The sequence below is a fragment of the Hippichthys cyanospilos genome, chromosome 16, assembly GCF_059441005.1.
Source record: "Hippichthys cyanospilos isolate Australia breed blue-spotted pipefish chromosome 16, RoL_Hcya_1.0, whole genome shotgun sequence".
In the NCBI taxonomy this organism is placed as follows: Eukaryota; Metazoa; Chordata; class Actinopteri; order Syngnathiformes; family Syngnathidae; genus Hippichthys; species Hippichthys cyanospilos.
The window spans coordinates 17787326-17813641 of NC_142384.1; the positions used below are offsets into that span (position 1 = coordinate 17787326).

Below are 26316 nucleotides of genomic sequence, written 5' to 3' on the forward strand. Positions count from 1 at the left end.
AGTGTGCTTAAGTTTTTTACAGTTGGCCAGACTCAAAAGCAGGATAACCAGCACAATCAGTAGTTTTGGTCCATGGAACGTCATCAAAGAATCAGAATTCTAACTCAATGAAATCAACATCTTTCCGTCGTTTGATAGGTCGGTCAGAGCTAAACTTGATAATATTCAACTTTGACAAGCAAAACATTCAGTGTGCATTTTACATGCATTGTACTGTAGTGATTGATGGCGTCTATAACTGCGACCTAAAAGTCAACATCATTAGGAGTTGGATCAAGGCGAGTAAAAGCCCATTGAAGTTCCAGGAACCTAATGCATTGGCCGCAACTGATGTTCATCCTGGTGGTCCCCACCTTGTACTCCTTGTGCCAGGAGCTTAGGTTTCCCACACTCTCCCCGGCTAAATGCGGCCAACATGTGTTCCCAGTCGACACGCTGTCACCCTCTAACTTGGAAACAAGGTGGGCCCTTAACCTTAGCTTAGGGTCGTCCCAAGACATTTTTTTTTGAATGTGGAATAGGGTAGATTATAATTAACTCTCAAACAAGCAGCCTTCTTTGTCTTTGGCCCCCAGGATGTCTCAAAACGCCCCCGACCTTGGTATTTACCACGGATTCAGGAACCACCTGCTTCTTCTCCTTCAAGCCGGCTTTCTTGGATTTAGATGCCTTAGTTTCCGGCGGTTGTCACAACAATGACATGTTCTTCCAAAACTAATGCCACAAAGTCAGACTTTTGAACACGACCAGTTGCAACTTGTACAGACACAAAGACACGAGTAAGAGAATCATCAACATCTACATTGTGGAGATATAATCCTTCCGTTATCTAGTGGGCTTCTTGACTTTTGTGGCAAATTGGCAGATAAATATTGCTCTTGTTAAGAATTTTTTTTTTTTTTTAATATCCTCCATAGTAGTGTTTGTTAAGTATGTTTTACCTATCATTGGGGCACATAAATTTGATATAAGAGTACATTAAATCCAAGATGTCAATGAAGTAGCCGGTGACAGCGACAACTGGACATAAATAGAGCTGACGGATCATCGCCTGTCGCCAAAGACATCTTACAGCTAAATCCCGGAAGAGCCATTTTAAGAAAGCCAAGATCGATAATGCAGCCGAGCTGACATTAGAAAAGTCACATTGCCAAGTTTGGAATTTGTGCTTTACGTGTCCAGCACATGATGCTTGATAAAAGAATGCTGCTGCTGTCCATTCGTAGACCCGCGCCGAAGCTTCTCATTCAGACCGTTGACCCAAAGCACAGTCGACTGCGTCACTCGGACACTTAGGTGAGTTAATTCAAAAGCTCTATGGGGTATTTTAATTGTGTATTTATTGTTCTTCTTAGTATTTATTTATTTTTAAAATATTACTCAGTAGTATGTATTTGTCATCCAAGCCATATGAATGAAATATCCCTCCTATTTCTTTTTTTCAGTGCTTAACAAGCTGTGTTATGGTCTAGTCTAAAAGTAATAGGTTATTTAATACCTATTGTACAAATGAGATAATACATTTATTTTTACTTCAATACATTTTAGAGTCTCTAGTGTTTTAATTCTTTCGGGCAAAAGAATTAAAAGTTGGATAATTAATCATGAAATAATTAAAAGTAGAGTTGAATCGGTAAATGAACTTCAACTAGATACTTGTTTCAAAGTAATTTATAATCCTGGTTAAGTACTAAGTGTAAGTGTTGTCACCTTTTTCATTCTGGCATTTTCATCCACAGGCATCGCCATGAGTAGTGATGCTGAGATGGCCCAGTATGGGCCAGCCTCCGTCTATCTGCGCAAACCTGAAAAGGAACGTATTGAGGCACAGAACCGGCCGTTTGATGCCCGGACCGCCTGCTTTGTGCCAGACCCAAAGGACCTGTACATCCGAGGTGTTGTCCAGAAGAAAGAAGGTGGCAAAGCCATCGTGAAGACGGAGTCAAATGAGGTGAGAAGTGACAAATGTGTCTAGAAAAGCTTTATATACAGCCAATGTGTAGTAAAGTTGAACATTACGGTCACATTTATAAAGTTATAAAGCAGTTTGGGTTCAACTTGAAACAACTTTGACAGTAATGTATTTATAGTCATTGTATTTTGCCCACTGCAGACAGTAACTGTCAAAGAAGAAGACTGCCACTCCATGAATCCTCCAAAGTACGACAAGATCGAGGACATGGCCATGATGACGCATCTCAACGAACCGTCCGTGCTGTTTAACCTCAAAGATCGTTATGCGGCATGGATGATCTATGTGAGTTTGGATCTGGAGCCAAGGCCTTTCCAAGGCTTTGTCTCTACATTGACGCACTCTGCTACCCTGCCTAGACGTATTCCGGACTCTTCTGCGTGACGGTGAACCCATACAAGTGGCTGCCGGTGTATGACCCGCAAGTAGTGTCGGCCTACAGGGGGAAGAAGCGTATGGAAGCTCCTCCTCACATCTTCTCGGTTTCTGATAATGCCTATCAGAACATGCTCACAGGTGAATGCTCAGAATCAGGATAGGGACAATTACCTTTTAACAGAACTATAGGCTTTGTGTACTGACTGAAATTTTCTTTTCTTCTGCTAGATCGTGAAAATCAGTCTGTCCTGATCACGTGAGTTACTTGCATGAGCTCTAATATGTGCTGTAGGGTAACTAGCACTCAGGCTGTGCATGAATGTTTCCACAGAGGAGAATCTGGTGCAGGTAAGACTGTCAACACAAAGCGTGTCATCCAGTACTTTGCGACAATCGCAGTGTCTGGTGGCGATAAAAAGGAACAGACACCTGGAAAGATACAGGTACGAGAGTGAAACTCACCAAAGCCAAGATGAAAAGTTGAGAAACTGATGCTTGTGTTTTTCAGGGAACCCTTGAGGATCAAATCATCTCAGCTAACCCATTGCTGGAGGCATTTGGGAATGCTAAGACTGTGAGGAATGACAACTCCTCGCGTTTTGTAAGTATATTACAAAACTGTAAATGTCAAATACAAGCGGGAAGACGCTAATGAGCACTAATACTCATATATACTCAGAGAGTGCTTCATTGAGACGACACACATTTGTATTGGTATTTGCAAGTGTAGTTTTTTTCTCTTTCATGAAAGAACTTTTTTTTTCCAGGGTAAATTCATCAGAATTCATTTTGGAACAACAGGGAAACTGGCTTCAGCTGATATTGAAACATGTAACTTTTTTTTTTTTTTTTTTTTTCAAAAGAAATGTCCATCTGTTGCAAAGTTATCTGATCTCTTACCTGATCTTTTGATCTTCGGTCCAGATTTGCTGGAGAAGTCGAGAGTGACGTTCCAGTTGTCGGACGAAAGAAGCTACCACATCTTCTACCAGATAATGACTGGACACAAATCAGAGCTTATTGGTGAATGGCAATTAAAATGAGTACAATGAAGATATGAATTATATTTTAAGAAATGTAACGCTCTTCGATTGTGTCTGCAGAAATGTTGCTCATAACTACGAACCCATACGACTTTCCGATGATAAGTCAGGGGCAAATCACAGTGGCCAGCATTGACGACAAAGAAGAGCTTGTGGCGACAGATGTGAGTGCATTCTAATAGTCTCTTTCAGCATCCCCTCTGAACTACTTTTCCATCCAATAGACTGCCATTGACATCCTGGGGTTCAGCAATGAAGAAAAAATGTCCATCTACAAATTAACTGGTGCTGTGTTGCATTACGGGAACATGAAGTTCAAGCAGAAGCAGCGAGAGGAACAGGCGGAGCCTGACGGCACCGAGGGTGAGGTTGCATGCTCTTTGCGTTAACAGCAAACACGAGCTACAGAAAGATACATGGTTTCTATCTGGCATTTTGTCTTTCAGTGGCTGACAAAGTGGCCTTCCTCATGGGCCTGAATTCGGCCGATCTGCTAAAAGGCCTCTGCTATCCACGCGTCAAAGTGGGAAACGAGTATGTCACCAAGGGCCAGACCGTTCCCCAGGTACCACTTTCACAACCACACCAGACTAGTGATTCCCATATTATCAGTGAACTAATCAGCCATGTCTCCTATTTTGATCACATCTTACTGTTTCTACTTGATTTCGTTGAGAATACAATCGTTACAAAATGCTGACTGAGGCAACGAAGTACGTAATCCTTTCTTTAGGTGGCCAACTCAGTAGGCGCCCTGGCCAAGTCCGTCTATGAGAAGATGTTCTTGTGGATGGTGATACGCATCAACGAGATGCTGGACACCAAGCAGCCTCGACAGTTCTTCATCGGCGTGTTGGATATCGCAGGATTTGAAATATTTGACGTGAGTTTACACACTTACCCCGGTTTAGTCCATTAAAGTTGTGAGTCATAAGCTCATGTTAAACACCTCATGTAGTACAACAGCATGGAGCAGCTGTGCATCAACTTCACCAATGAGAAGTTGCAGCAGTTCTTCAACCATCACATGTTTGTGCTGGAGCAAGAGGAATACAAGAAAGAAGGCATCGACTGGGAGTTCATCGACTTTGGCATGGATCTGGCAGCCTGCATCGAACTTATTGAAAAGGTCGGATGCATGTGCTGTTCGACAAAATAGCTTCTGTCAAGCAGCATTTTCATTCTTCCTCTAATTACCAGCCGATGGGTATCTTCTCCATCCTTGAAGAGGAGTGTATGTTCCCAAAGGCATCAGACACCTCCTTCAAGAACAAACTATATGACCAACATCTTGGAAAAAACAATGCTTTCCAAAAGCCCAAAGTGGTCAAAGGCAAGCCAGAGGCTCACTTCTCCTTGGTGCACTACGCCGGCACTGTGGACTACAATATCACTGGTTGGCTGGAGAAGAACAAGGACCCGCTGAATGAGTCTGTGGTTCAGCTTTACCAGAAGTCCTCTTTGAAACTGCTGTCCTACCTCTACGCCTCCTTTTCTGGGGCTGAAGCAGGTGCAAAACCTTTTCAGTGACATCAATGTTTGAGCTGAGCGTTCTTAAAACAAACCAGAGCGTGTCGTTTCTGTTTTGTAGACTCCGGTGGTGACAAAGGTGGGAAAAAAGGAGGAAAGAAGAAGGGCGGATCCTTCCAGACAGTGTCTGCAGTTTTCAGGGTAACACAAAATTTATGGTCGCATATCAGAACATAATATAGGTTACATGGGCCATCCCCATTAAGAGGATGTGGCCTCTACTCTTTTCAGGAAAATCTCGGAAAGCTGATGACAAATTTGAGGAGCACCCACCCTCACTTTGTACGTTGTCTGATTCCCAATGAAGTTAAAACACCAGGTAACTTTCAGATATCAGTGATTTAGGATGGAAATAAAATAATTCAATAGTTTTAACAATTCTTTTCGGCAGGTATCATGGACAATCACTTGGTCATCCATCAGCTTCGCTGTAACGGTGTGCTGGAGGGGATCCGTATCTGCAGGAAGGGATTCCCCAGCAGGATTCTCTATGCTGATTTCAAGCAGAGGTTATTATTGAAACAAAATCTTTGTCATGTTTAATCACTGCACTTCATAACGATCTTCATTAAAAATGAGCAGATACCGAATATTGAATGCCAGCGCCATTCCAGAGGGACAGTTTATCGATGGCAAGAAAGCTTCGGAGAAACTTCTGGGTTCAATTGACGTTGATCACGCTCAATATCGCTTTGGATCTACAAAAGTGAGGCTTCCAACATATTGGACCAACCTTTTCTAACATCAATTAGTTATCTGATGTTTTTTACAGGTTTTTTTCAAAGCTGGTCTACTGGGAACACTGGAGGAGCTGCGAGATGAAAAACTAGCTTCTCTTGTGACACAGACACAAGCTGTTTGCCGGGGTTATCTTATGAGGAAGGAATATTCCAACTTGATTGCCCAAAAGTATGACTATAAATCAATCTTTAATATGAAATGGAAATGATTTCTGCCCAGTGCAAACTTTGTAATGTACATATCTGACAGAGATTGTGTGTGGATTCTACAATACAACTTGCGCTCCTTCATGAATGTCAAACACTGGCCTTGGATGAAGCTTTTCTTCAAGATAAAGCCTCTGTTGAAGAGTGCAGAGACTGAAAAGGAGATGGCCACTATGAAAGAAGACTTCATCAAATGCAAGGAGGACCTGGCCAAGTCAGACTCCAAGAGGAAGGAGCTGGAGGAAAAAATGGTTTCTCTGCTGCAGGAGAAGAATAACCTCCAACTTCAAGTGCAATCTGTAAGTTTCACTGAAGCAAAAATCTGATGAAAGGTTTTGTGCCATTTACTGACTTGTCTCCTCCTCAGGACGCAGAGAACCTCTGCGACGCAGAGGAACGTTGCGAGGGTTTGATTAAAAGCAAAATCCAGCTGGAAGCCAAACTCAAAGAGGTAACGGAGAGGTTGGAGGATGAGGAGGAAATAAATGCAGAGTTAACCGCTAAGAAGAGAAAGCTTGAGGACGAATGCTCCGAGCTTAAGAAGGATATTGATGACCTTGAGATCACTTTGGCTAAAGTGGAGAAAGAGAAACATGCCACTGAGAACAAGGTTTGTTCATTGGACAGCGTGATGTGTGATGAGGTTATTCAAATTATGTTCGGAACAGAGCAGAAGCTGAAAGTGTTCCATTTTACAGGTTAAAAATCTAGTTGAGGAGCTGGCAGGTCAGGAGGAAAGCATTAGCAAGCTGAGCAAAGAGAAGAAGGCCCTTCAAGAAGCCCATCAGCAGACCATGGATGACCTTCAAGCTGAGGAAGACAAAGTCAACTCGCTGACAAAGGCTAAGTCAAAACTGGAGCAGCAAGTAGATGATGTGAGTTACGGCTGAAGGTTAACATTCACAGGCTACCAAACAACCAGTCTGATCCACCTGACTGCTCCACAGCTTGAGGGTTCCCTTGAGCAAGAAAAGAAGACCCGTATGGACCTGGAAAGGATGAAACGCAAGCTGGAGGGAGACATTAAACTTACACAAGAATCCCTGATGGATGCAGAAAATGACAAACAGCAGTCTGAGGAGAGGATGAAGAAGTAGGTGGATAGAGAAAGGAGACGAGGGGAAGGACACACCTCACATTGTTTTCTCATCACCACAGAAAAGAGTTTGAAAACAACCAGCTGCTTGGGAAGATTGCAGATGAGCAAACGATCAACAACCAGCTTCAGAAGAAACTGAAAGAGCTCCATGTAAAGACGTTTTACTCACACGACGGTCATGACAACCCATTCTGACAGCGACTGCTTAATGGTCACTCTCTTTCTCTTTCGAGGCTCGAATTGAAGAACTGGAGGAAGAAGTGGAAGCTGAACGATCAATGAGGGCCAAGGTAGAGAAGCAGAGGTCCGACCTGGCCCGGGAGATTGAGGAGGTCAGCGAGAGGCTGGAGGAAGCTGGAGGAGCCACCGCTTCTCAAATTGAGATGAATAAGAAGCGCGAGGCTGAGTTCCTGAAACTCAGGCGGGACTTGGAGGAGGCCACACTCCATCACGAGGCTACATCTGCCGCTTTGCGCAAAAAGCACGCGGACAGCATGGCTGAGCTCGGAGAGCAGATAGACAACCTGCAGAGAATCAAGCAGAAACTTGAGAAAGAGAAAAGTGAGCTGAAAATGGAGATTGACGATTTGGCCACCAACATGGAGTCTGTGGCTAAAACCAAGGTTAGAGCCATGGAAAATTTCAAAATCCCGAGGGCCCCCCTTACCTTGACGTGTTGCTAATTGCACCTGAACAGGTCAATCTGGAAAAGACCTGCCGCTCTCTGGAGGACCAGCTAGTGGAGCTTAAGACCAAGAATGATGAAAACAGTCGGAACATTGCAGATCTCAACAATCAGAGGGCACGTTTTCAAACTGAGAACGGTAGATGAGCTTCACTCAGCAGCTGAATGAACTGTATTCTGTCAAACTAAGTAAGATTTTTGTCTATTGTAGCTGAGTTGTCCCGACAACTGGAAGAGCGAGAGAGTGTTATATCCCAGCTAACCAGAGGAAAGCAGGGATTCACCTCACAAATTGATGATCTCAAAAGACTTATGGAGGAGGAAACAAAGGTAATCCAAGATCACAACTTGCTGACACATCTTTTAATAACCTGTACCATATTGACCAATTCCGACCATTAATTCTATTTTCATAATTGCTCTGTCTTCGTAAAATGAAGCATTTGTTTACTTAGTGTGCTTTTTGCCACCGGGAAGAATGTTTGAGATGGTGAATTGTTGTACATACTGTACCTCCACAGGCCAAGAACGCCCTGGCACACAGCCTCCAATCATCTCGTCATGACTGTGACCTTCTACGTGAACAATACGAGGAGGAGCAGGAGGCCAAGGCAGAATTGCAACGCGCTTTGTCTAAAGCCAACACCGAGGTTGCTCTTTGGAGGAACAAATATGAGACGGATGCCATCCAACGCACTGAAGAGCTAGAGGAAGCCAAGTAAGTTCAGCTTCCCGCTTGGAATTATTCAATGAACTGAGGACACGCAACATTTACTTCCAAAGGAAAAAGCTGGCCCAGCGTCTCCAAGAGGCAGAGGAACAAATTGAGGCTGTGAACTCCAAGTGTGCCTCCCTGGAAAAAACAAAACAGCGACTTCACAATGAAATGGAGGATCTCATGGTGGATGTGGAAAGGTCCAACAGCGTAGCGGCTACATTGGACAAGAAGCAGAGAAACTTTGACAAGGTATGTGGATTGCAAGATGGGGGTCAATCTCTATCCTTCCTGTGGTTGATGAAGAAAATCGTATTTTGTTGAGTTCAGATTCTAGCAGAGTGGAAGCAGAAATATGAAGAGTCTCTGGCTGAGTTGGAAGGAACTCAGAAGGAATCTCGTTCTTTGAGCACGGAGCTCTTCAAACTGAAAAACTCATACGAGGAGGCTCTTGATCACCTGGAGACAATGAAGAGGGAAAACAAGAACCTGCATCGTATGTTTCGGAAAAAAAAAAAAAATCAATCTTTTGATCTAGATTTTTTTTCATATCACGTAATCAAACACTGTCTACGCTCAAATTTAGAGGAGATCACAGACCTGACAGAACAGCTAGGAGAAAGCGGGAAAACGATCCATGAATTGGAAAAATTCAAGAAGAATGTTGAAACTGAAAAATATGACATGCAAACTGCACTGGAAGAAGCTGAGGCAAGTATCATGCACTGAAATATTTAAAATGTTTGAAAGAAGAAAAAAGGATTATAACATTGATTACTTTATTAGGCATCCCTGGAACATGAGGAATCCAAGATAGTCTGCATCCAAATGGAGCTCAACCAAGTCAAAGCTGACGTGGACCGGAAAGTGGCAGAGAAAGAAGAGGAAATTGACCAGCTAAGGAAGAACCATCAACGAGTAATCGAATCCATGCAGGCCACTCTGGACGCCGAAGTCCGTAGCAGGAATGATGCCCTCAGAGTGAAAAAGAAAATGGACGGCGACCTGAATGAGATGGAGATTCAACTGGGCCATGCTAATAGGCAGGCTTCTGAAGCTCTGAAACAGCTGAGGAATGTCCAAGCGCAACTAAAGGTTTGATAATATTGGGTTTTTCCTAGCTCTAACTCAGGCGGGGGTAATACCATTTTGATCAAAAACTCCAATTTGTTTTAAGGATTCCCAAATCCACTTGGATGACTCCCTTCGGGTTCAAGATGACATGAAGGAGCAGGTGGCCATGATGGAGCGCAGGACTAGCTTGATGCAGGCAGAGATTGAGGAGCTTCGAGCAGTCGTGGATCAGACAGAGCGGAGCCGCAAATTGGCGGAACAGGAGCTGATCGATGCCAGTGAGCGTGCAGTACTTCTTCATTCTCAGGTGGGTTTTTTTTTTAAATCACCAGTGTGTTGAGCCACCTAAATGTAGTCTCCGTTGAGTAGGTTCATCACTAATGCTTTGGTTTTGACAGAACACTAGTCTCCTGAACACCAAGAAGAAGCTGGAGACGGACGTTACTCAGCTTCACGTTGAGATAGAGGAAGCAAGTCAGGAGGCCAGAAATGCAGAGGAGAAGGCCAAAAAAGCCATCACTGATGTAAGTAAATTGATGGATTAGAAATTGCCAAATGAGATTCACTTTGTTTTGAATGTAAATAAAACCCAAGCCTCAGGTTGCTCTCTTTACAAACAAAACGACCTCTCTGGCATGCCTAAAGATCTCCTGAAAAAATTACATACCAAACTAACTAAATTGCATCGAAAATGTAAAACAAACTAAAATATAACCCACACAATGCTAAGTCGCTTCTGAAAGGTGCTCAATATTGCTGCTGTTGTACTTGCAGGCCGCCATGATGGCTGAGGAGTTGAGAAAAGAGCAAGACACCAGCGCTCACCTGGAGAGAATGAAGAAGAACCTGGAGGTAACAGTCAAGGATCTGCAGCACCGCCTGGATGAGGCAGAGAACTTAGCAATGAAGGGCGGAAAGAAACAGATGCAGAAGCTAGAGGCCAGGGTACGACTTTATCATATTGATCGAGGAGTTTCTTTCCCACATATGCAGCTATCAGTTAACGTAGATTAGTCTTCACTGCAATGCGCATAAACAGGTCCGTGAGCTGGAGACTGAACTGGAAGCCGAGCAAAAGCGCTCGAGTGAGTCCATCAAGGGGGTCCGCAAATATGAAAGGAAGGTTAAAGAGCTCACCTACCAGGTACTGAATTCGGAAACCTTAACCTACCAGTGGAATTATGCTGCTCAACAAAGTTGAATTGCTGAATGGAATGGAACTCTGTCTCTTTTAGGCTGATGAAGATAAGAAAACCAACATTCGACTGCAGGACCTGGTGGACAAGCTGCAGCTCAAAATGAAGGCCTATAAACGTAATGCTGAAGAAGCTGTGAGTACACTGCAATTTCTACGCGACCAACTACTTTTTTTTTCAAAATGTAACAAATGGATGCATTTCAATACGTTTCTCATCAGTTACAGACCCACTTTACAACCATGCCTCTGCTCTATTGTCCTTTTAATCCATCTACCAGGAGGAGCAGGCCAACCTGCACATGGCCAGGTTCAGGAAGTCTCAGCACGATTTGGAAGAAGCTGAAGAGAGAGCTGACGTGGCCGAATCTCTTGCCAACAAGATGCGAGCCAAGACGCGTGACATTGGGCCAAAGGTGGCAGACATGTTTGATACACCATCTCTTCATAAATTTTCATAAACTGTCAGAGGTGCACTCGGCCATTAGTAGATGTTTGCCTGATTCCATCCGCCTCTTAATATCGCCACTTTCAGTTTGTACAGTTACAATGATAGACGTTTTAATATAATACAACAATATAGTGGGATGCACCTGTACAATGTATACTGTATCATCCTGAGCAGTTTACAATCAATATACATCAAATACAAACTCACCAGAGATGCTGCTTATAAAATTGATGTGGAGAGATAGCTGCAGATGTTTCTCTCTCATCAAGGTTGGCCATAATAGGTTTTGCTCTGGTGTCCTCTCTGGTCAGGTGAGGATGATCTGAAAGGATAACAGCCCCATTCTTAAAATATATAATTTTATCCAAGGACAAGAGCTGAAACCCGCTGCAATCAGTGAAATTCAAAGGGTTGACGCTGAACCAAAACAGGTTTAGAGAAGCCACAAGAAGGCATCAAAAAACATTTTTGTTGGTGTCCAACTTGGCCACAGTATAGTCTTGTGTCATTATACCCACAAATATACTGGTAGTAGCACAGCCAAGACAAATATTACAAAATGAAGAGATTACTGAATAAATGAATACAATTTGATGTTACACATATCAAAATTCACTTTAAAAAATGGATAGTGTTTTTGGATAGTGAGCTTGTTTAATATTTCTGCTTTTGATGTTGTTTCAGCCGCCCGAAGGACAAGAAGAGTAGCTGAATGTGGAGCCAGATACCCACCACAGCAACCACCAATTTTTCATAACATTGCATGTTTAGTCAGTTAATAATGAATTCAAGAAAATATATTAACAAAAAAAAACGATTTATCCCAGCCACACGTTTAACAGACGTACTCGCGCACAGATACATAGGAAGCAACAGTACTGAAAAACTGCAAGTTACAAACATTTTCATGACATACCGTATTTTATGTACAACATATTTAAGACTCACAAAAAATGCAGCTTTTTGAAACTGTCCTTTTTTCTTCGAAAGCCACAAAAAGCTGTTGAGTTTTCTATATATGGCACTAAATTTCAACAGGTACGATGCTACAACTAGCTTGTCTAACTTCACTTACACTTCCCGCTTGCCAGTCCGATCATCCAATCAGAGGACGCCAATGCTGTTACGTCATAAACACCTGCGAGTGATGTGACCATCTCCAAATCTTGATTGGTCAAATTGCAGTTGGGCGATTTCGTTTGCCCTAGCAACACAATGCTAATCTGTTTGGCTAACAGTACTACGGTACACGATGCTTTAATTTATACTGTACGAAAAGATAATACTCAATTGCCAAATGCAACATAAAATCAAACAAAGCAACATAATAACTATCTGGACCTGTCACCCACCGTCGTTTAATCTCCAAAACAACGAGGTTAGTAGTGGAAACGGCACACAATTTATTGCTACCCAAATTTTTTCTTTGCATACATCTTACTATGATCATTAATGAATGAGTCACGTCGTATTTCGTGGTTAGTTTCACTTATCATTCGTAATCTTGCCTTCATGTAGTTGTCTTTTATTGCATGTTCAGAATAATAAACTTTTAAGAACATTTTTGTCGGTGTCCAATTTGGCCACAGTAGGCTATAGTCTTGTGTCATTATCCCCACACTGTAGTCATTCACAAATAGTAACATATGTAGCTGGGAAATAAGAGGCAAACGGTTATTTTTTTCCCACAAAGGCTTTATTAGAATTAGGGCAACAGACATTCACTTTTCAATAACAGTAGTGTGTTTAAAGCCACTGTCCCAAGTTTTAAAAATGGCAGCAAGCCAAGCACTTGGTGAGAATGTGAGATATCTGACATCCGATCAGCATTTTTATGGATGGATGATTTTTTAATGAATTAATTGGTTGCCAGCCAATTGCACTCACAAACACACCTAACGGCAATTTGGAGTGTCCAATATACCTATCATGCATGATGGGAGGAAACCGGAATACATGAAGAAAACAGCGAAACCCACACAGGATGGTTGGAGCCGGAAGCAAACCACGAGCTGCAGAACTGTGAGGCGGACGTGCTAAACACTCCGCCACCCAAATTGAAGACTTTTTGAGAAGAACACCCTTCACTACATTATTATGTTTAGGAAAGTTCCAATTGTATCTGATTAAATTGAAAAGGACTTTGCACACAGTATATGTAAATATTGTAAGAGTATGTTGCAGGCTATTACAGTGGTTCACAGCACACATTGTCTTCAAGATGGCCGCCAGCGATGACTACTCTCCGCAGTCTTTGCTCTGTGAGAAAACAAAGACCAGTTAACTATACGCTAACACAGTGGATCTTTAACAGGGTCTCACCAATATCAATTAGGCTTCCTAAAATACAATTCCAATAAATTATAATGACGTCTCTTTTAAAAAATACAATGTCAATGCCCTCTACATAGGGGGACTGGCCTTTCTGTTGACACATATGCAGGGATTTTTTTTTCCAGACTTGAGCCTCACCCTCTGTTAAGGGGCAGGTACGAAGACTTTTTTTTTTTCCTTGTCCATCACCCCCTCATGTAACCTTAAACTACTCCTCCCAGCTTTTGCTGAATCCAGATAGTTTGTGGTAACACCTAGAACATCTCAATTGTCGCACCTTGGCCATGTCTCGACTCTTGACTTTCATCTTGTTGACCTGGGATTCCGCGATGTCAGCTCGCTCCTCGGCCTCCTCCAACTCATGCTGGACCTTCCTCAGTTTGGTCATGTGGGCGTTGGCTTGCTCCTCCTGTGCAACATCAAGAGAGCGAGTCACCAAAGATGAAGAAGATGGTTGGCGTGGAGAGGCCTCGCGCTCACCGCTTCTTCAGCCTGCCGCTTGTATACTTTGACCTTCATCTGGAGTTTGTCCACCAGCTCCTGCAGCCTTACGGCCGTCTTCTTTTCCTCCTCTGACTGTGACATGGAGAGACTCATTCGATCAGTTTGTTTCCTTAATAACATAAAAATGTTATTAAGGTGTTTTAAGATTATGGGTTGGAATAAATTCAGGGTTGCAATTTTTTATTGGTCTTTATTTTAAAATGATTTAGTGGAGAGAGTCACATACATAGAGCTTTTCTCCGTGCCCTAACTCCTGCAAATAGTGAGTGTTCACTGTATGTTATTTTTTTACTTGACCTGATAGGTGAGTTCCTTAATCTTGCGTTCCAGCTTCCGTGAACCTTTTACGGTGTCGGAGCTGTGTCTTTGCTCCGCCTCCAGCTCATTCTCCAGCTCTCGAACCTTGGAGTGTGCAGATGGAATCATGAGAACATTTCTCTGGAAATTATTATAAAAAGTCCGAAAAAGTTGCAGGATGACAAATTGGTAACTGAAAATCCTGGCCTGTTTTTTAAAGATGTTTGATGTTCAAGACGTTCTCTTTCTCTCAGATTCGGACAGCGTCTGGCTCACCCTCGCTTCAAGTTTCTGGAGCTGCTTCTTCCCGCCCTTCATGGCAAGATTCTCGGCCTCGTCCAAACGCTGCTGCAAGTCCTTGATGGTGGTCTCCAGGTTCTTTTTCATTCTCTCCAGGTGAGCGCTGGTGTCTTGCTCCTTCTTCAGCTCCTCAGCCATCATGGCGGCCTGCGCAATACTTGTTAGCTCATCACTGCTTTCAGAGTGAAAATTTGAAGGTAGAGCCGAACGTACATCAGTGATGGCCTTTTTTGCCTTTTCCTCGGCGTTCCGGGCTGTTTGGACGCCGTCGTCCATCTCGCCTTGAATCTGAGACAGGTCGGCCTCTAACTTTTTGCGGCTATTAAGCAGACTGGTATTCTGTGAAATAGATTGGCAGAAGGTTTTGTTACTTGTTCAAAACCGGCAGATGATAAGAGGTTCAAACCTGGGAGTGGAGAAGCTGAACTCTCTCGCTGGCGTCCAGCAGCTCCTGCTCGGCCAACCTGCGACTCCTCTCCGTTTGTTCCAGGGCAGCTCGGACTTCCTCCATTTCCGCCTGCACCAGATTGCTTCTGCGTTCGGCCATTGTGACCTGCTCCTTCATGTCCTCGTTGCTCCTCAGGACATCGTCCAGCTGGATTTGGACCTCCTGATGGAAGACAAACATGACGCTGAGAGCGTAAAGGTGATATTTGTGTAGATTTCATAAACGCCACTCACCTTCAGCTGAACTTGTACATTCCGCAGCTGTTTCTGGGCCTCAGCCGCCTGCCTGTTGGCATGGCCCAGCTGGATCTCCATCTCGTTGAGGTCTCCCTCCATTTTCTTCTTAACCCTCAGTGCATCATTTCTGCTTCTCACCTCGGCATCCAGATTGCTTTGAATAGAGTCGATGATCCGTTGGCTGTTTCTCTTCATCTGATCCAGTTCTTCATCCTTCTCAGCTATCTTCTTGTCCACTTCGCTCTTCACCTGGTTGAGCTCCAACTGAACTCGCAGAATTTTAGACTCCTCGTGTTCTAGGGAGGCCTACATGGAGACACGAGTGGTCACAAGGAACAAAGATGGCCTACGCTGTGGACGGTTGAATCTTGCTGCCAATGCCCTGGTCACCTCAGCTTCCTCAAGAGATGTCTGGGCTTCCAACTTTTCCTGCTCAGCCTGTTTCTTGGATTTTTCCAGCTCATGGAAGCTTTTTCCCATTTCTCCCAGCTGCTCACTGAGCTCTAGTATTTCCTCTGAAACAAGAACATTTGCTCTGCTTCAAATATGTACAAGTTTAATCAAGAATCAATTTTGGCAAAAGGTAGAACATGCGTCAAGTTTGAGTCAAGGCAACTAGCATCTCCACCCCCCCTTCACTGAGGAGCTATAAAGAAGCATACGTTGAAGGTTCTTATTTTCCCGCTTGAAAGTCTCCAGTTGTTCCAGGCATTCCTCAAAAGCATTCTTCATCTTGAAGTTCTCAGTGCCCAAAGAGCGAACTTCTTTGAGAGCTGACTCCAATTCCGTCTGACTCTCCTCATACTTTTGCTTCCACTCAGTTAGAACCTGCAGGAAGAGGTTAATCTTCTTGATGCTGGAAATATTCATTATTATCAAGGACCATCTGAGAAATGAAAACCTTGTCAAAGTTCCTCTGTTTCTTGTCCATAATGGCGGCGGCAGCATTGGACCTCTCCATGTCCATCATTAGGTCCTCTACTTCTCCCTGCAGCCGCTGCTTTGTCTTTTCCAGAGATGAGCACTTGGAGTTGACGGCCTCCACAGCTTCTTCTGCTTCCTGCAGACGCAGCGCTAGCTTCTTCCTGACAGTAAAAAAAAAAAAAAGAAGATATTTGCGAATTCGCCTATTCCCTTTTTCCCTTTTTCAGACTTTTAGTTCTTAGCATAATTTGTTTGGTCGTGCCTGGAGAGTAAAAGTGTAAGGTTGACTTTGACAGGGTTATGTTAGTTTATATTTTCTTTTTCTCACTTGGCTTCCTCCAGCTCCTCATTGCGCTGGATAGCGTCCGTCTCATATTTGTTTCTCCACTGGGCCACGTCACTGTTGGCCTTGGAGAGACAGCGATGAAGCTCGGCCTTGGCTTCCTGCTCCTCCTCGTACTGTTCTCTCAGAAGCTCACAGTCATGTTGCGTGGACTGCAAACTGTGGGCCAGGGCATTCTTGGCCTTCACATAAACGACAGTTAGCAGATGGTTGTTTCTTTAGTACGTTTCTGCTCGTCCACACTCACCTTCATCTCCTCCTCATTGAGTCTTTTTAGCTCTTCAATCTGCTGGATGAATCCTTGCTTTCCCCGAGTGAACTGAGAAAGGAGCACGGCTTTCTCCTCTAGCTGGCGAGACATTTCAACTGCAAAAAACAAAACAGAACCAAAACTTAACAGTTACAAGCTGACAATCGAGTTGTGAACCTTCACTAGACTCATGATTTGATTATGATTATTGTCAAGGATTTCATGCCTTTAGATATGGTGATGCGTTAGGTTACGAATAAGCAGCAAGACTCTTTAAGATAGTGGTGTTGGCGACATATTTCATTTGTATGTGACTGGCTTTACACACCAAAAGATCCTCCTTTAAAAAAAAAAAGGATGTTTGATGGGACTAGAAGTAGAACACCTTGGATGAGACACCCAGCATGGACAGAGAAACCACAGGAAATTGTATGCCATGCGCCAAAAACCAATAAGCAAAACCAGTGCTCTGATTCAGTGATGTGAGGCAGCCATTCTTAGATCTTGCTCACCGTTTTCTGCCTGCAATCGGGTGTTTTGACTCGACATGTCATTCAGTAGCCTCTGCTGCTCCTCTTCTTTAGCTTTGACCTCACTAAGTTGATCTTCAAGCGAACGGCACATTTTCTCCAAATTAATCTGTCCAAAGAAAGAACATTTCTTGTTCAAAACACTACAGTAGTCTCACTGCTTTGGATCAGACTAGACCCGGCCAGACCTTGGCTTTGGCCACGCTCTCCAGATTGCTGGACAGGTCATCAATCTCTAGTCTCAGCTCACTCTTCTCCTTGTCCAGCTTCTGCCTGACCCTCTGGATGTTGTCCAGTTGCTCCCCCAACTCGGCAACGCTGTCGGCGTGCTTCTTGCGCAGAGCAGCGGACGTGGCCTCGTGTTGCAGCGACCGCTCCTCCAGCTCTCGACGCAGCTTGAGGAACTCCACCTCCTGCTTCTTGGTGGCCTCCACCTGAGTCGTGATGGAGGCTCCAGCCTCCTCCAACCTCTCAGTGATGTCCTCAAGCTCCCGAGACAAATCCGACCTCTGCTTCTCCACTTTGGCTCGAGCGGCGCGCTCAGCGTCCATTTCCTCCTCTAGTTCTTCCGATCGAGCCTGCAAATGAAAGATTGAGCGAATGGAAGTTTGTAAACTGAAGTCCGGTAAAGCTCATGTCATCCCGTCAAATCTTTCTGAAACAAAATTGATCACCTGGATCTCTTTGATTTTTTTCTGCAGCTGTGACCCGAGAGCTTGTTCATCCTCTACCTTTGTCTGGAGTTGTGAAATCTCAAAGTCTTTTCTGTCAAATGGAGTTTGGATGAATACATCAAAATTACTGCAGTGGGGAAAATTCTATTGGGAGTCTATGCCGCACCACTTTTTTCTGGTGTTTAGGAGTATTATAGAATTTACCTAAACTACATGATAACATGGGGAATGTTCACGCAGAAAGCTTAATTCTCAATTCAGATTTTTTTTTTTTTAAATCCGATCAGATTTTTATATAAATACGACCTGTATGTGACCTGTGTCTGAGCACTAAAAGTGTCCCACATGCCCATTAAGGACGCCGTTTATGTTCTTACCATTAGTGTTTATGGAAGAACCACAGTAGCTTGTTGAATGGAGTCCCTGGCGACGTTGAAATGGGTGTCATACCAAAACCAGAATATTTTCAATCTAATTACATTTAAAAAACTGGAGAAGGGGAAGGTTGAGGTTTTTACACCTCACTCCACGGCATCCACTTTGTTTTTGTTTATTCCAACTGCCACACTGCAACCTGGCCGTTTAGGCTGAATTCGTATAACAAAACGTGGATCTGTTTCAGGACCGTATAGCCAAGTGTTTGAGTTGTATTGGAGAAAAATAGGCTCCGTTATTCAGACTGCCATTCAAAAAGCAGACATATAAGGGCAGAAAAATCGGAATTGGCTCACTTCAGACGACTGTGTGTACATCGCGTTTGACAGGTGACTTTTAACTGTCGGTAATCATACTTTCTAAGCTTCTCGTCCAGCTGCTGTTTCTCATTTTCCAGATCCATGATTGACTCCAGGGAAAGTTTGAGGTCACCCTCCAACTTCCTCTTGGCTCTTTCCTGGTCCATTCTGATCTTCTTCTCCTGCTCCAGCGAGCCTTCCAGCTACAACATTGAGAGTTTTTAAACAGCAGCGTATGCCGGTTTTTGTTGTCTTTGCGAGTCGACGGCATCTGACCTCGTCAACCTGCTGCTCTAACTTTGCTTTGGCCTTGCTGAGGATGTTGACCTTCTCCTCTTCGGCCTGCAGGTCATCCAGTGTCTGCTGATGGGCTTCCTGCAGAGCTTTTTTCTCCTTGGACAGTTTGGTATTGTTGTCATCCTGACTCATGATCTCCTCTGTCAGGTTTTTCACCTTTAACGGACATTGATTTCTGACATTAGCTGCTCCTATTGTAAGCGCCGTGTTTGCATCCACTTACCTTGTTTTCCAATGCATGTTTCTCCTTCTCCACTTTGGCTAAAGTCAGTTCCAGGTCATCAATGTCCCTCTTCAGCTCTGAACTTTCATCTTCAAGTTTTCGCTTCTTTGCCGTCAGCTCGGAGTTCAGCTCTTCCTCGTCCTCTAGTCTCTCGGTCATTTCATTCAGCTTGGCCTCCAGTTGGATCTTGCTCTTGATTAGGCCCTCGCAGCGTTCTTCCGCATCCAGCAGGTTGTCCGATTCCTGACAAGATGAAACACAGAGAGAACAAAAAAAAAAGTCATCTGACTACCCTCATTTCCTATGCTCAACTTGTGGAAAATGGAGACAATCCTAAATAATTTCACATTTTAAAATAACTCGGTCTGGCACATGTACAACATGCACGGCTTTGTAATGTGTCAGACGCTTATCCCCTAAATATCTTCGTAATATCAGCTCCAATATCAACACGAGCTTGAAGGCCAACCATGGACGGCACCCTCACATGGATTGGTTCAAAACTTACCGCCTGGATTTGGAGGAGGAGATCATTACGTTCTTGTACGACGGAGACCATCTTCTCTTCAATTTCCCGCCGTCGAGTCTCTGACTTGGCCAAATCTTCTTTGAGCTTCGTGAAGTCCACCTTCATTTGGGCCATTTCCTTCTCTGCCTCCGCGCTCTTGAGCAGCGGCTTGAGTTTGAAGTACAGCCTCATCCACGGCCAGTGTTTGACGTTCATGAATGAACGGAAATTGTACTGGATTGTGTAAATGGCCTCCCTGTCAGCAAGAACGAATGTTGGCCACTCAACGGGAGGACTGTTAGGATCCTCGAGGAGGTGATTATACTGTCGGCATATTTACTTCCTGGCCATCATCTTCTGATACTCCAACCGGATCAGAAATCCGCGACACAGTGCCTGAGTGGACTTCACAACCTGAGCTAGACGCTCATCCCTCATTTCCTCCAGCGCGCCCAGCAGGCCAGCTTTAAAAAATACCTGAAAGTGGCATCACCATCATTCAAAGACAGCACTCTTCACTTCATGATGGAAAATCTATACATCTATATGTGACTTGGTTAATACTGACTCATGGCTGATTAAAGAATCAGGCAAGATCTTCTGTAAAATGAGAAAACATTTACAGCCACACAATCCTTGTGATTTTTTTCTTCTTCACTCAAACACTTAAGCAGTCCCAACCTTAGTGTGTCCAAACTTGTACTGCGTGTGGTCCACATCAATAGAGCCCAAAAGTTTCTCTGCTGCCTTCTTGTTATCCATAAACTGTCCTTCTGGAACTGCACTAGCGTTAAGGATCCTGTATCTGTAAAAGCAACACCGGCCACCCGTTAATAATACATTCCTAAATGTTCGTTGGAATGCTCTCCTAATTTACCTTTGCTTGAAGTCTCCATATAAGATCCTGCTTGGAAATCCTTTCCTGCAGATGCGAATGCCTTCCAGCACACCATTGCAGCGCAACTGGTGGAGCACCAGGTGGTTCTCCATAATGCCTGCACAGCACATTCATTCACAACATAAACGAAACCAGGAGCGCCAACTGACAGACCACTTTGCATTCTAATTCAAAACTAAAGGACTCTACCTGGAGTTTTTGTCTCATTCGGAATGAGGCATCTTACAAAGTGTGGATGGGTTGTCCTTAGGTTTGTCATGAGCTTCCCAAGATTCTCCTGCAAGAAATGATTCCCTTACTTCAGAACACAGAAAATGAAAAAGCTTTTTTATGATTAGTCCTAACAGTTGAAACTTGAATTTCCATTTCCATCCGACTGTTACATCCGGCCACAAGGTGCATACAGGTGAATTGGTGGTCTCAAACACATGCAATCTCCACACAGACTCGAACTGAGTGTCCAACCTGAAACCTCAAAACTGTGATGCACACGTAAGGCAGTCCAGCGCTTACAACGTGATTTCGTTTCGTAAAAGGATATTCACTTGTTCCTACCCTGAACAATGCTGACACTGTTTGGAAAGACGCTCCCTTCTTCTTGGACATTTTCTTGCCTCCTGCAGCTGATGCATCTGCAAATACAAGGCACAGCGCTGCGTCTTTATCTCAGAATCAAAACAAAAGGTGAAAAAATGAAAAGTTACCGTCTGTTCCAGAATATGTGACGTAAAGCATTGCTAGGATCTTGACCGACGATTTCTGGTATAGCTGCACCACAGACTCGTTCAGCGGGTCCTTGTTCTTCTCCAGCCACCCGCTGATGTTGTAGTCCACCATGCCGGCGTAGTGCATCAGCGAAAAGTGAGCTTCAGGCTTGCCCTTGACAACTTTGGGCTTCAGGAAGCAGCTGTTCTTGCCCAGATGCTGGTCGTAAAGTTTGTTCTTGAATGATACGTCGGTTGACTTCGGGAACATGCACTCCTCCTCCAGAATGGAGAAGATGCCCATCGGCTAGTAGATACACAAACACGGCATAAATGACACTACGTTGAGCTTCATACACCGAAATACGGACCATCTACCTTCTCAATAAGCTCAATGCAGGCCGCCAGGTCCATGCCAAAGTCGATGAACTCCCACTCAATACCTTCCTTCTTGTACTCTTCTTGCTCCAGAACAAACATGTGGTGGTTGAAGAACTGCTGCAGCTTCTCGTTGGTAAAGTTGATGCAGAGCTGCTCCATGCTGTTAAACTTTGGAGATGATTCAAGTTGGAAGACATCCCTCACTGTAATGAAGCCGCTGTCTCCAATGAATTGGGTCAAGTATTCGTAAGCGATAGTTGACCATTTCAGAAGGTACCGAGGTGCCGAACCACAATTAAGAAGGGTCGGCTGTATGGCCAGTATTTGCTTTTAGTTTCAGAGCAGTTTACCCCATGTAGCATCTTCTGGACTGAGGCTTTACACATTTAAACTCCAGTCAGGAAGACCACTTTGAGCCAAATGACACGGAAGGTTTTTTTGTTGCAGTGTTGGAAAACATTTTGCCTTTTGTCACTTGGAAGAATGTGTAAATTGTACAGTAGAGTAATAGTCATAATTCAGGTTTTCGGATCACCTGAGAGTTGAGCTTAGTCGAAAGTTGATGGGGAAAGGGAACTTATTTTTATTTGACTTTGGCTGTCTGCAACGACTCGGTTTGTTGCAAGTACCTGAGGTAATAATCCCGGTCATCAAACAGACTGACTTACATCAAAGATTTCAAATCCGGCAATGTCGAGAACGCCAATAAAGTGCTGCCTGGGCTGCTTGGTGTCCAGCTGCTGGTTTATGCGCTGCACCATCCAAAGGAACATCTTCTCATAGACGGATTTAGCCAATGCGCCTATGGAGTTGTAGACCTGAGAGGAGGAGACAAATGTTGGCTCAAGTCAGCCGCTAACTGGATTTGCAGGATTGAGGAATTAAATCTCTTTTCATTCACAGTAGGCATAAACCTCTTACATTAAAACGAGGTGTCACATTTTTAATGCCTTCAGCGGGCCAAACACACCATGCATGAAATTAGACGACATAGTCTTGGCTCCCTCATCCAGTCGTTGGTGAAACGTAGCATGTAATTAACAATAAAGATGCACTCGCTCAGTTCCGGCATGTGTTAGCAATAATCGACGTACCTGCTGCACATTTTGTCCCTTGGTGACATACTCGTTGCCCACCTTCACACGTGGGTAACAGAGGTTCTTCAGAAGGTCAGCAGAATTCAGACCCATCAGATATGCAGCCTTGTCAGCCTCTGTAGTTTGGGGCCAAAATGTCGTGAAAGTCCTTCATTTGTTTTCAAGGCATAGATGGTGCAAATTATCAGTCGCACATACATTGATCAGAAAATTCTTCAAAATTATAATGGCCCCACTGTAGGCTATACCTTGCTTTCATTTAATTGTCTTTAAAGCTGCATTTTCTTTAACAGCTGCAACTCAAACGCAGTACTGAAGTAGAATGGGGCAGAATTGATGTCAAATAATATTTTCGCAGGTTGACTGATAATCGATATATATATTTTTTTCGCTCGGATTCTTTGTGCAACCTGGTACCATGAATCGCCTGACCTTCAGTGCCATCTGGCTCTGCTTGTTCTTCTCGCTGCTTCTGCTTGAACTTCATGTTTCCGTAATGCATCACAGCTCCTGTCAGCTTGTAGATGGACATTTTTTCATCCGGGGTAAAACCCAGAATGTCAAAAGCCTCCTGATGCACAAATAAAATGAACATTTTCCTCTGTGAATTCTCGCCGCAAACCATTCATGACCGCGCTCACGTCTGTAGCCATCAACTCCTCAGCGTCATCTATGCTTTTCACGCTGATCTCGCCATGGCTGATGAAGGCAAAGTCATATGGGTTGGTGGTGATGAGGAGCAGATCTAAAGATTAAAAGAATTGTTTTGGGGAAGTTTATTAGGAGGAGTTCGTCTGTCTGCTCGATTTTACCAATGAGCTCCGGCTTCTTGTTGCAGGTTAGCTGATAGAAGATGTGATAGCTCCTCTCGGCCTCCAGCTGGAATGACACTCTGGACTTCTCCAGCAGATCTTTCAGAAGTGAAAATAAAAAGTTACTTTTAATTGAACTCATCTCTTCAAGACAATGAGAACATCTTGGAAAACATACACGTTTCGATATCTGCAGATGCCAGTTTGCCAGTTGCACCAAAGTGTATTCTGATGAATTTACCCTAAAAGATCCAACTTGGTGTCAAGGTGGAATAGCAACAAAAACTAAGCAGTTACTTCTTCGTCAAGACCAAAAGCTACTCACAAAGCGAGACGAGTTGTCATTCCTCACAGTTTTGGCATTACCAAATGCTTCTAGCAGAGGGTTGGCCTGGATGATCTGGTCCTCCAGGGTTCCCTGCGGACCAGCAAATTGGTCACCCAGGGATCTAATTCTTCACAAGGCTTAGAGGACCAACCTTCATTTTGCTATTGGTCTCCTTCTTCTTGTCTGCAGACACAGCGATAGTGGCAAAGTACTGAATGACCCGCTTGGTGTTGACTGTCTTTCCTGCACCAGATTCTCCCCTGGAAACAAAGATAAGTATTAACATCTGATGACAGACAGGATTTCACAAAAGTTTGGTATATTTCACCTTTATGTTTCCATTTCAGGATGAATCAAAAATGCGCTATCCCAAACATTTTTACAAGTTGATAATGTTGAAGAAACTATGTATATCTTTTCTTACGTGATGAGGATAGACTGGTTTTCACGATCTGTGGGAGAAAACAAGTCAGGTGACCAAATAATTACACCTGAAAAGTGCCTTTTCTTTCCCGACTTACCTGTCAGCATGAATTGGTAGGCATTATCGGATAAGGCGAAGATATGAGGAGGAACCTCCATCCTCTTCTTGCCTCTGTAGGCCTGGACCACTTCGGGATTGTACACCGGCAGCCATTTGTACGGGTTGACGGTCACGCAGAATAGACCAGAGTACGTCTGTGCAGGAAGCCGTTTGGGTGATTATTCTGCATCCTAGACAGCCATCTTTAGATCCATGTATCCGTATGATATTTCGGGCTTCACATAGTTTTTCGGAGACCTACGTAGATCATCCAGGCGGCATAGCGCTCCTTCAGGTTGAAGAGCACAGCCGGTTCATGGAGGTGCGTCATCATGACCATGTCCTCGATCTTGTCAAACTTGGGGGGATTCATAGGAAACACCTGGTCCTCCCGCACCGTCAACGTCTGTGGACAAACCTCATTCCTGAATACCTCAATAACTTTACAGCACCTACTCAGAGTTCGCAGGTCTCTGAATGCCTGTACGTTGTTACAGCGTAACATACACCCTAATATACCTCAACTCACTTTGAGATTTTTCCTTGACCCAAAGATGGACCTTAATCACTATCTAAGCTGATATAATGATGCTGAAATTGATGTGATGCGAATAGACATGAAGGTGACGTTAGAAAATGGCAACATACCCTGTCATCTTCAGTCTTGACGTTGACTTTCCCATCCGCCTTGTCCTGGACGGTGGCCTTGACGTAGACCTCTTTGTCATCACTGACGAAACAGGCTGTTTTGCTGTCAAAAGGCCGAGCCTGCGCCTCTGTCCTTTCACGTTCAGACTTTCGAAGATACTGGGAAGCCGGTCCAAAGATCGCCATCTCGCCATCGCTGCTCATGGTCGCCACAGGAAGTTTCTGTGCGTAGACCTGAGAGGAATTTGTAGCTTCGCGTCCGCGGAACGGCAACTTTTATACTTCAACATCGTCCTTGGTGGGGTAGGGGTGGTGTCCTCCATTGTGGGCCGGCTATAGTCTCCGGAACTTCCTGCTCCTCCTTGATGAGGGTGGATCACAGTTGTTGTTTTATTTAACCGCAAATCCAAAACTCACAAAGAGTTGGGGATTGGGGGCTTCGGGGTTGAAATTTCTGGATGAACTTGAAGGCACCTCAACAAGTGAGGTCAAATGAGGTTAAATCTATAAAGCTCATAGCCGTCGTATGGACTGAGACTTCAGGCTACTGTAGCCGCTTTTGAGTGTGGGTTTTAATCATTCGCACTGTGGTCTTTGTTTCCACTTGGCAGGGGTGTTAAAGAGGTGAAAATAGAAATGACAATTCAGACAAAAATCATCACCCCAGGGAAGTTCTGTGACATTTGCTTTAACGCAGCTAAAATCGTTGGAAGTCAGGAAATAAGGTGAACACAAATGGCCAGCAGAGAGCTTACAAGATTAAAGCTACATTGTGCTCAGTGTGATTATGCACATTGAAGCAAGTGAAATCCAGTGAGATTTAAAAAGTCCAAGCCAACACTTCCTCTGATGATCCCGCAGCGGGGAGGTGTCACTCCCGTTGTTTCTTTGGATCAGGCTAACAGCTGACGATCTGAAGAGGATGGAAGATGTTCCCGGTGGGGATTAGCGGCGGCAGCTGGCCGGGAAACAAAGGGCCACAATCAAAGCCGGAGCGGGATTCGGGAGGCGGCCGTTCAAAGTCACTTGTGGCAGCAGACAGACGCCCGGCTTGTTGTCAGCTGGCCAGGAAAAGGCGGCTTTCACCTTGATGCTCATTAGTCAAGAACAAGCCGTCAACCCTCAACCACTCAGGTCAGAAAAACAGATTTTATTTTCATGTTTATGGCGTTTGAATCGTTGTTCATCGTTGTGCTGTGTTGCGTCTGGTTACGTTTATTGGTGAAATTAATTG

General features: G+C 44.1%; 2 protein-coding genes and 1 long non-coding RNA gene across 3 annotated transcripts; 1 reads left to right on the top strand and 2 right to left on the bottom strand.

The window, feature by feature from the left end:
- The first annotated feature begins 1747 nt into the window (after window positions 1-1747).
- LOC148411125 (myosin heavy chain, skeletal muscle, adult-like) lies at window positions 1748-26139 on the top strand. Its single transcript, XM_088436888.1, has 42 exons — window positions 1748-1951; window positions 2114-2257; window positions 2332-2488; window positions 2579-2606; window positions 2682-2793; window positions 2859-2951; window positions 3118-3181; window positions 3275-3373; window positions 3454-3557; window positions 3618-3756; window positions 3840-3958; window positions 4127-4276; window positions 4352-4522; window positions 4594-4903; window positions 4985-5064; window positions 5155-5242; window positions 5315-5432; window positions 5506-5629; window positions 5696-5832; window positions 5914-6169; window positions 6238-6480; window positions 6569-6745; window positions 6818-6963; window positions 7029-7119; window positions 7203-7592; window positions 7667-7793; window positions 7866-7984; window positions 8176-8372; window positions 8438-8621; window positions 8700-9080; window positions 9156-9464; window positions 9547-9750; window positions 9842-9967; window positions 10218-10388; window positions 10483-10587; window positions 10679-10774; window positions 10920-11054; window positions 11774-12467; window positions 14479-14620; window positions 14707-14821; window positions 14913-15170; window positions 24101-26139. Exons 1-38 carry the CDS (start codon window positions 1748-1750, stop codon window positions 11795-11797), a joined length of 5922 nt encoding a protein of 1973 aa, XP_088293014.1. The 3' UTR covers window positions 11798-12467; window positions 14479-14620; window positions 14707-14821; window positions 14913-15170; window positions 24101-26139.
- On the bottom strand, window positions 3249-12146 carry LOC148411126 (uncharacterized). Its single transcript, XR_015868171.1, has 3 exons — window positions 12006-12146; window positions 11297-11411; window positions 3249-3349 (listed from the first exon to the last, which is right to left on the bottom strand). It is a non-coding gene; the product is annotated as an uncharacterized LOC148411126 (long non-coding RNA).
- On the bottom strand, window positions 12764-25286 carry LOC148411127 (myosin-1B-like). The gene is made up of 39 exons (XM_088436886.1): window positions 25083-25286; window positions 24697-24840; window positions 24433-24589; window positions 24336-24363; window positions 24063-24171; window positions 23909-24001; window positions 23762-23825; window positions 23584-23682; window positions 23413-23516; window positions 23204-23342; window positions 22769-22887; window positions 22343-22492; window positions 21672-21842; window positions 21294-21600; window positions 21145-21221; window positions 20779-20866; window positions 20569-20686; window positions 20373-20496; window positions 20032-20168; window positions 19692-19947; window positions 19184-19426; window positions 18940-19116; window positions 18721-18866; window positions 17930-18020; window positions 17444-17833; window positions 17238-17364; window positions 16723-16841; window positions 16461-16657; window positions 16110-16293; window positions 15871-16036; window positions 15599-15723; window positions 15206-15514; window positions 14931-15134; window positions 14738-14863; window positions 14501-14671; window positions 14225-14329; window positions 13904-13999; window positions 13701-13832; window positions 12764-13348 (listed from the first exon to the last, which is right to left on the bottom strand). Exons 1-39 carry the CDS (start codon window positions 25284-25286, stop codon window positions 13328-13330), a joined length of 5817 nt encoding a protein of 1938 aa, XP_088293012.1. The 3' UTR covers window positions 12764-13327.
- Window positions 26140-26316: the final 177 nt, after the last annotated feature.

Excerpts from the sequence above, each read along its gene's own strand:
- LOC148411125 (XM_088436888.1), top strand. The coding sequence starts at position 1,748 with ATGAGTAGTGATGCTGAGATGGCCCAGTATGGGCCAGCCTCCGTCTAT. Across the intron at positions 4,904-4,984 it reads CTTTTCTGGGGCTGAAGCAG|ACTCCGGTGGTGACAAAGGT; the intron begins GTGCAAAACCTT and ends TCTGTTTTGTAG. Across the intron at positions 7,985-8,175 it reads TTATGGAGGAGGAAACAAAG|GCCAAGAACGCCCTGGCACA; the intron begins GTAATCCAAGAT and ends GTACCTCCACAG.
- LOC148411127 (XM_088436886.1), bottom strand. The coding sequence starts at position 25,286 with ATGAGCAGCGATGGCGAGATGGCGATCTTTGGACCGGCTTCCCAGTAT. Across the intron at positions 23,343-23,412 it reads AGGAGTTGATGGCTACAGAC|GAGGCTTTTGACATTCTGGG; the intron begins GTGAGCGCGGTC and ends TTTGTGCATCAG. Across the intron at positions 13,833-13,903 it reads AGCGGCAGGCTGAAGAAGCG|GAGGAGCAAGCCAACGCCCA; the intron begins GTGAGCGCGAGG and ends GATGTTGCACAG.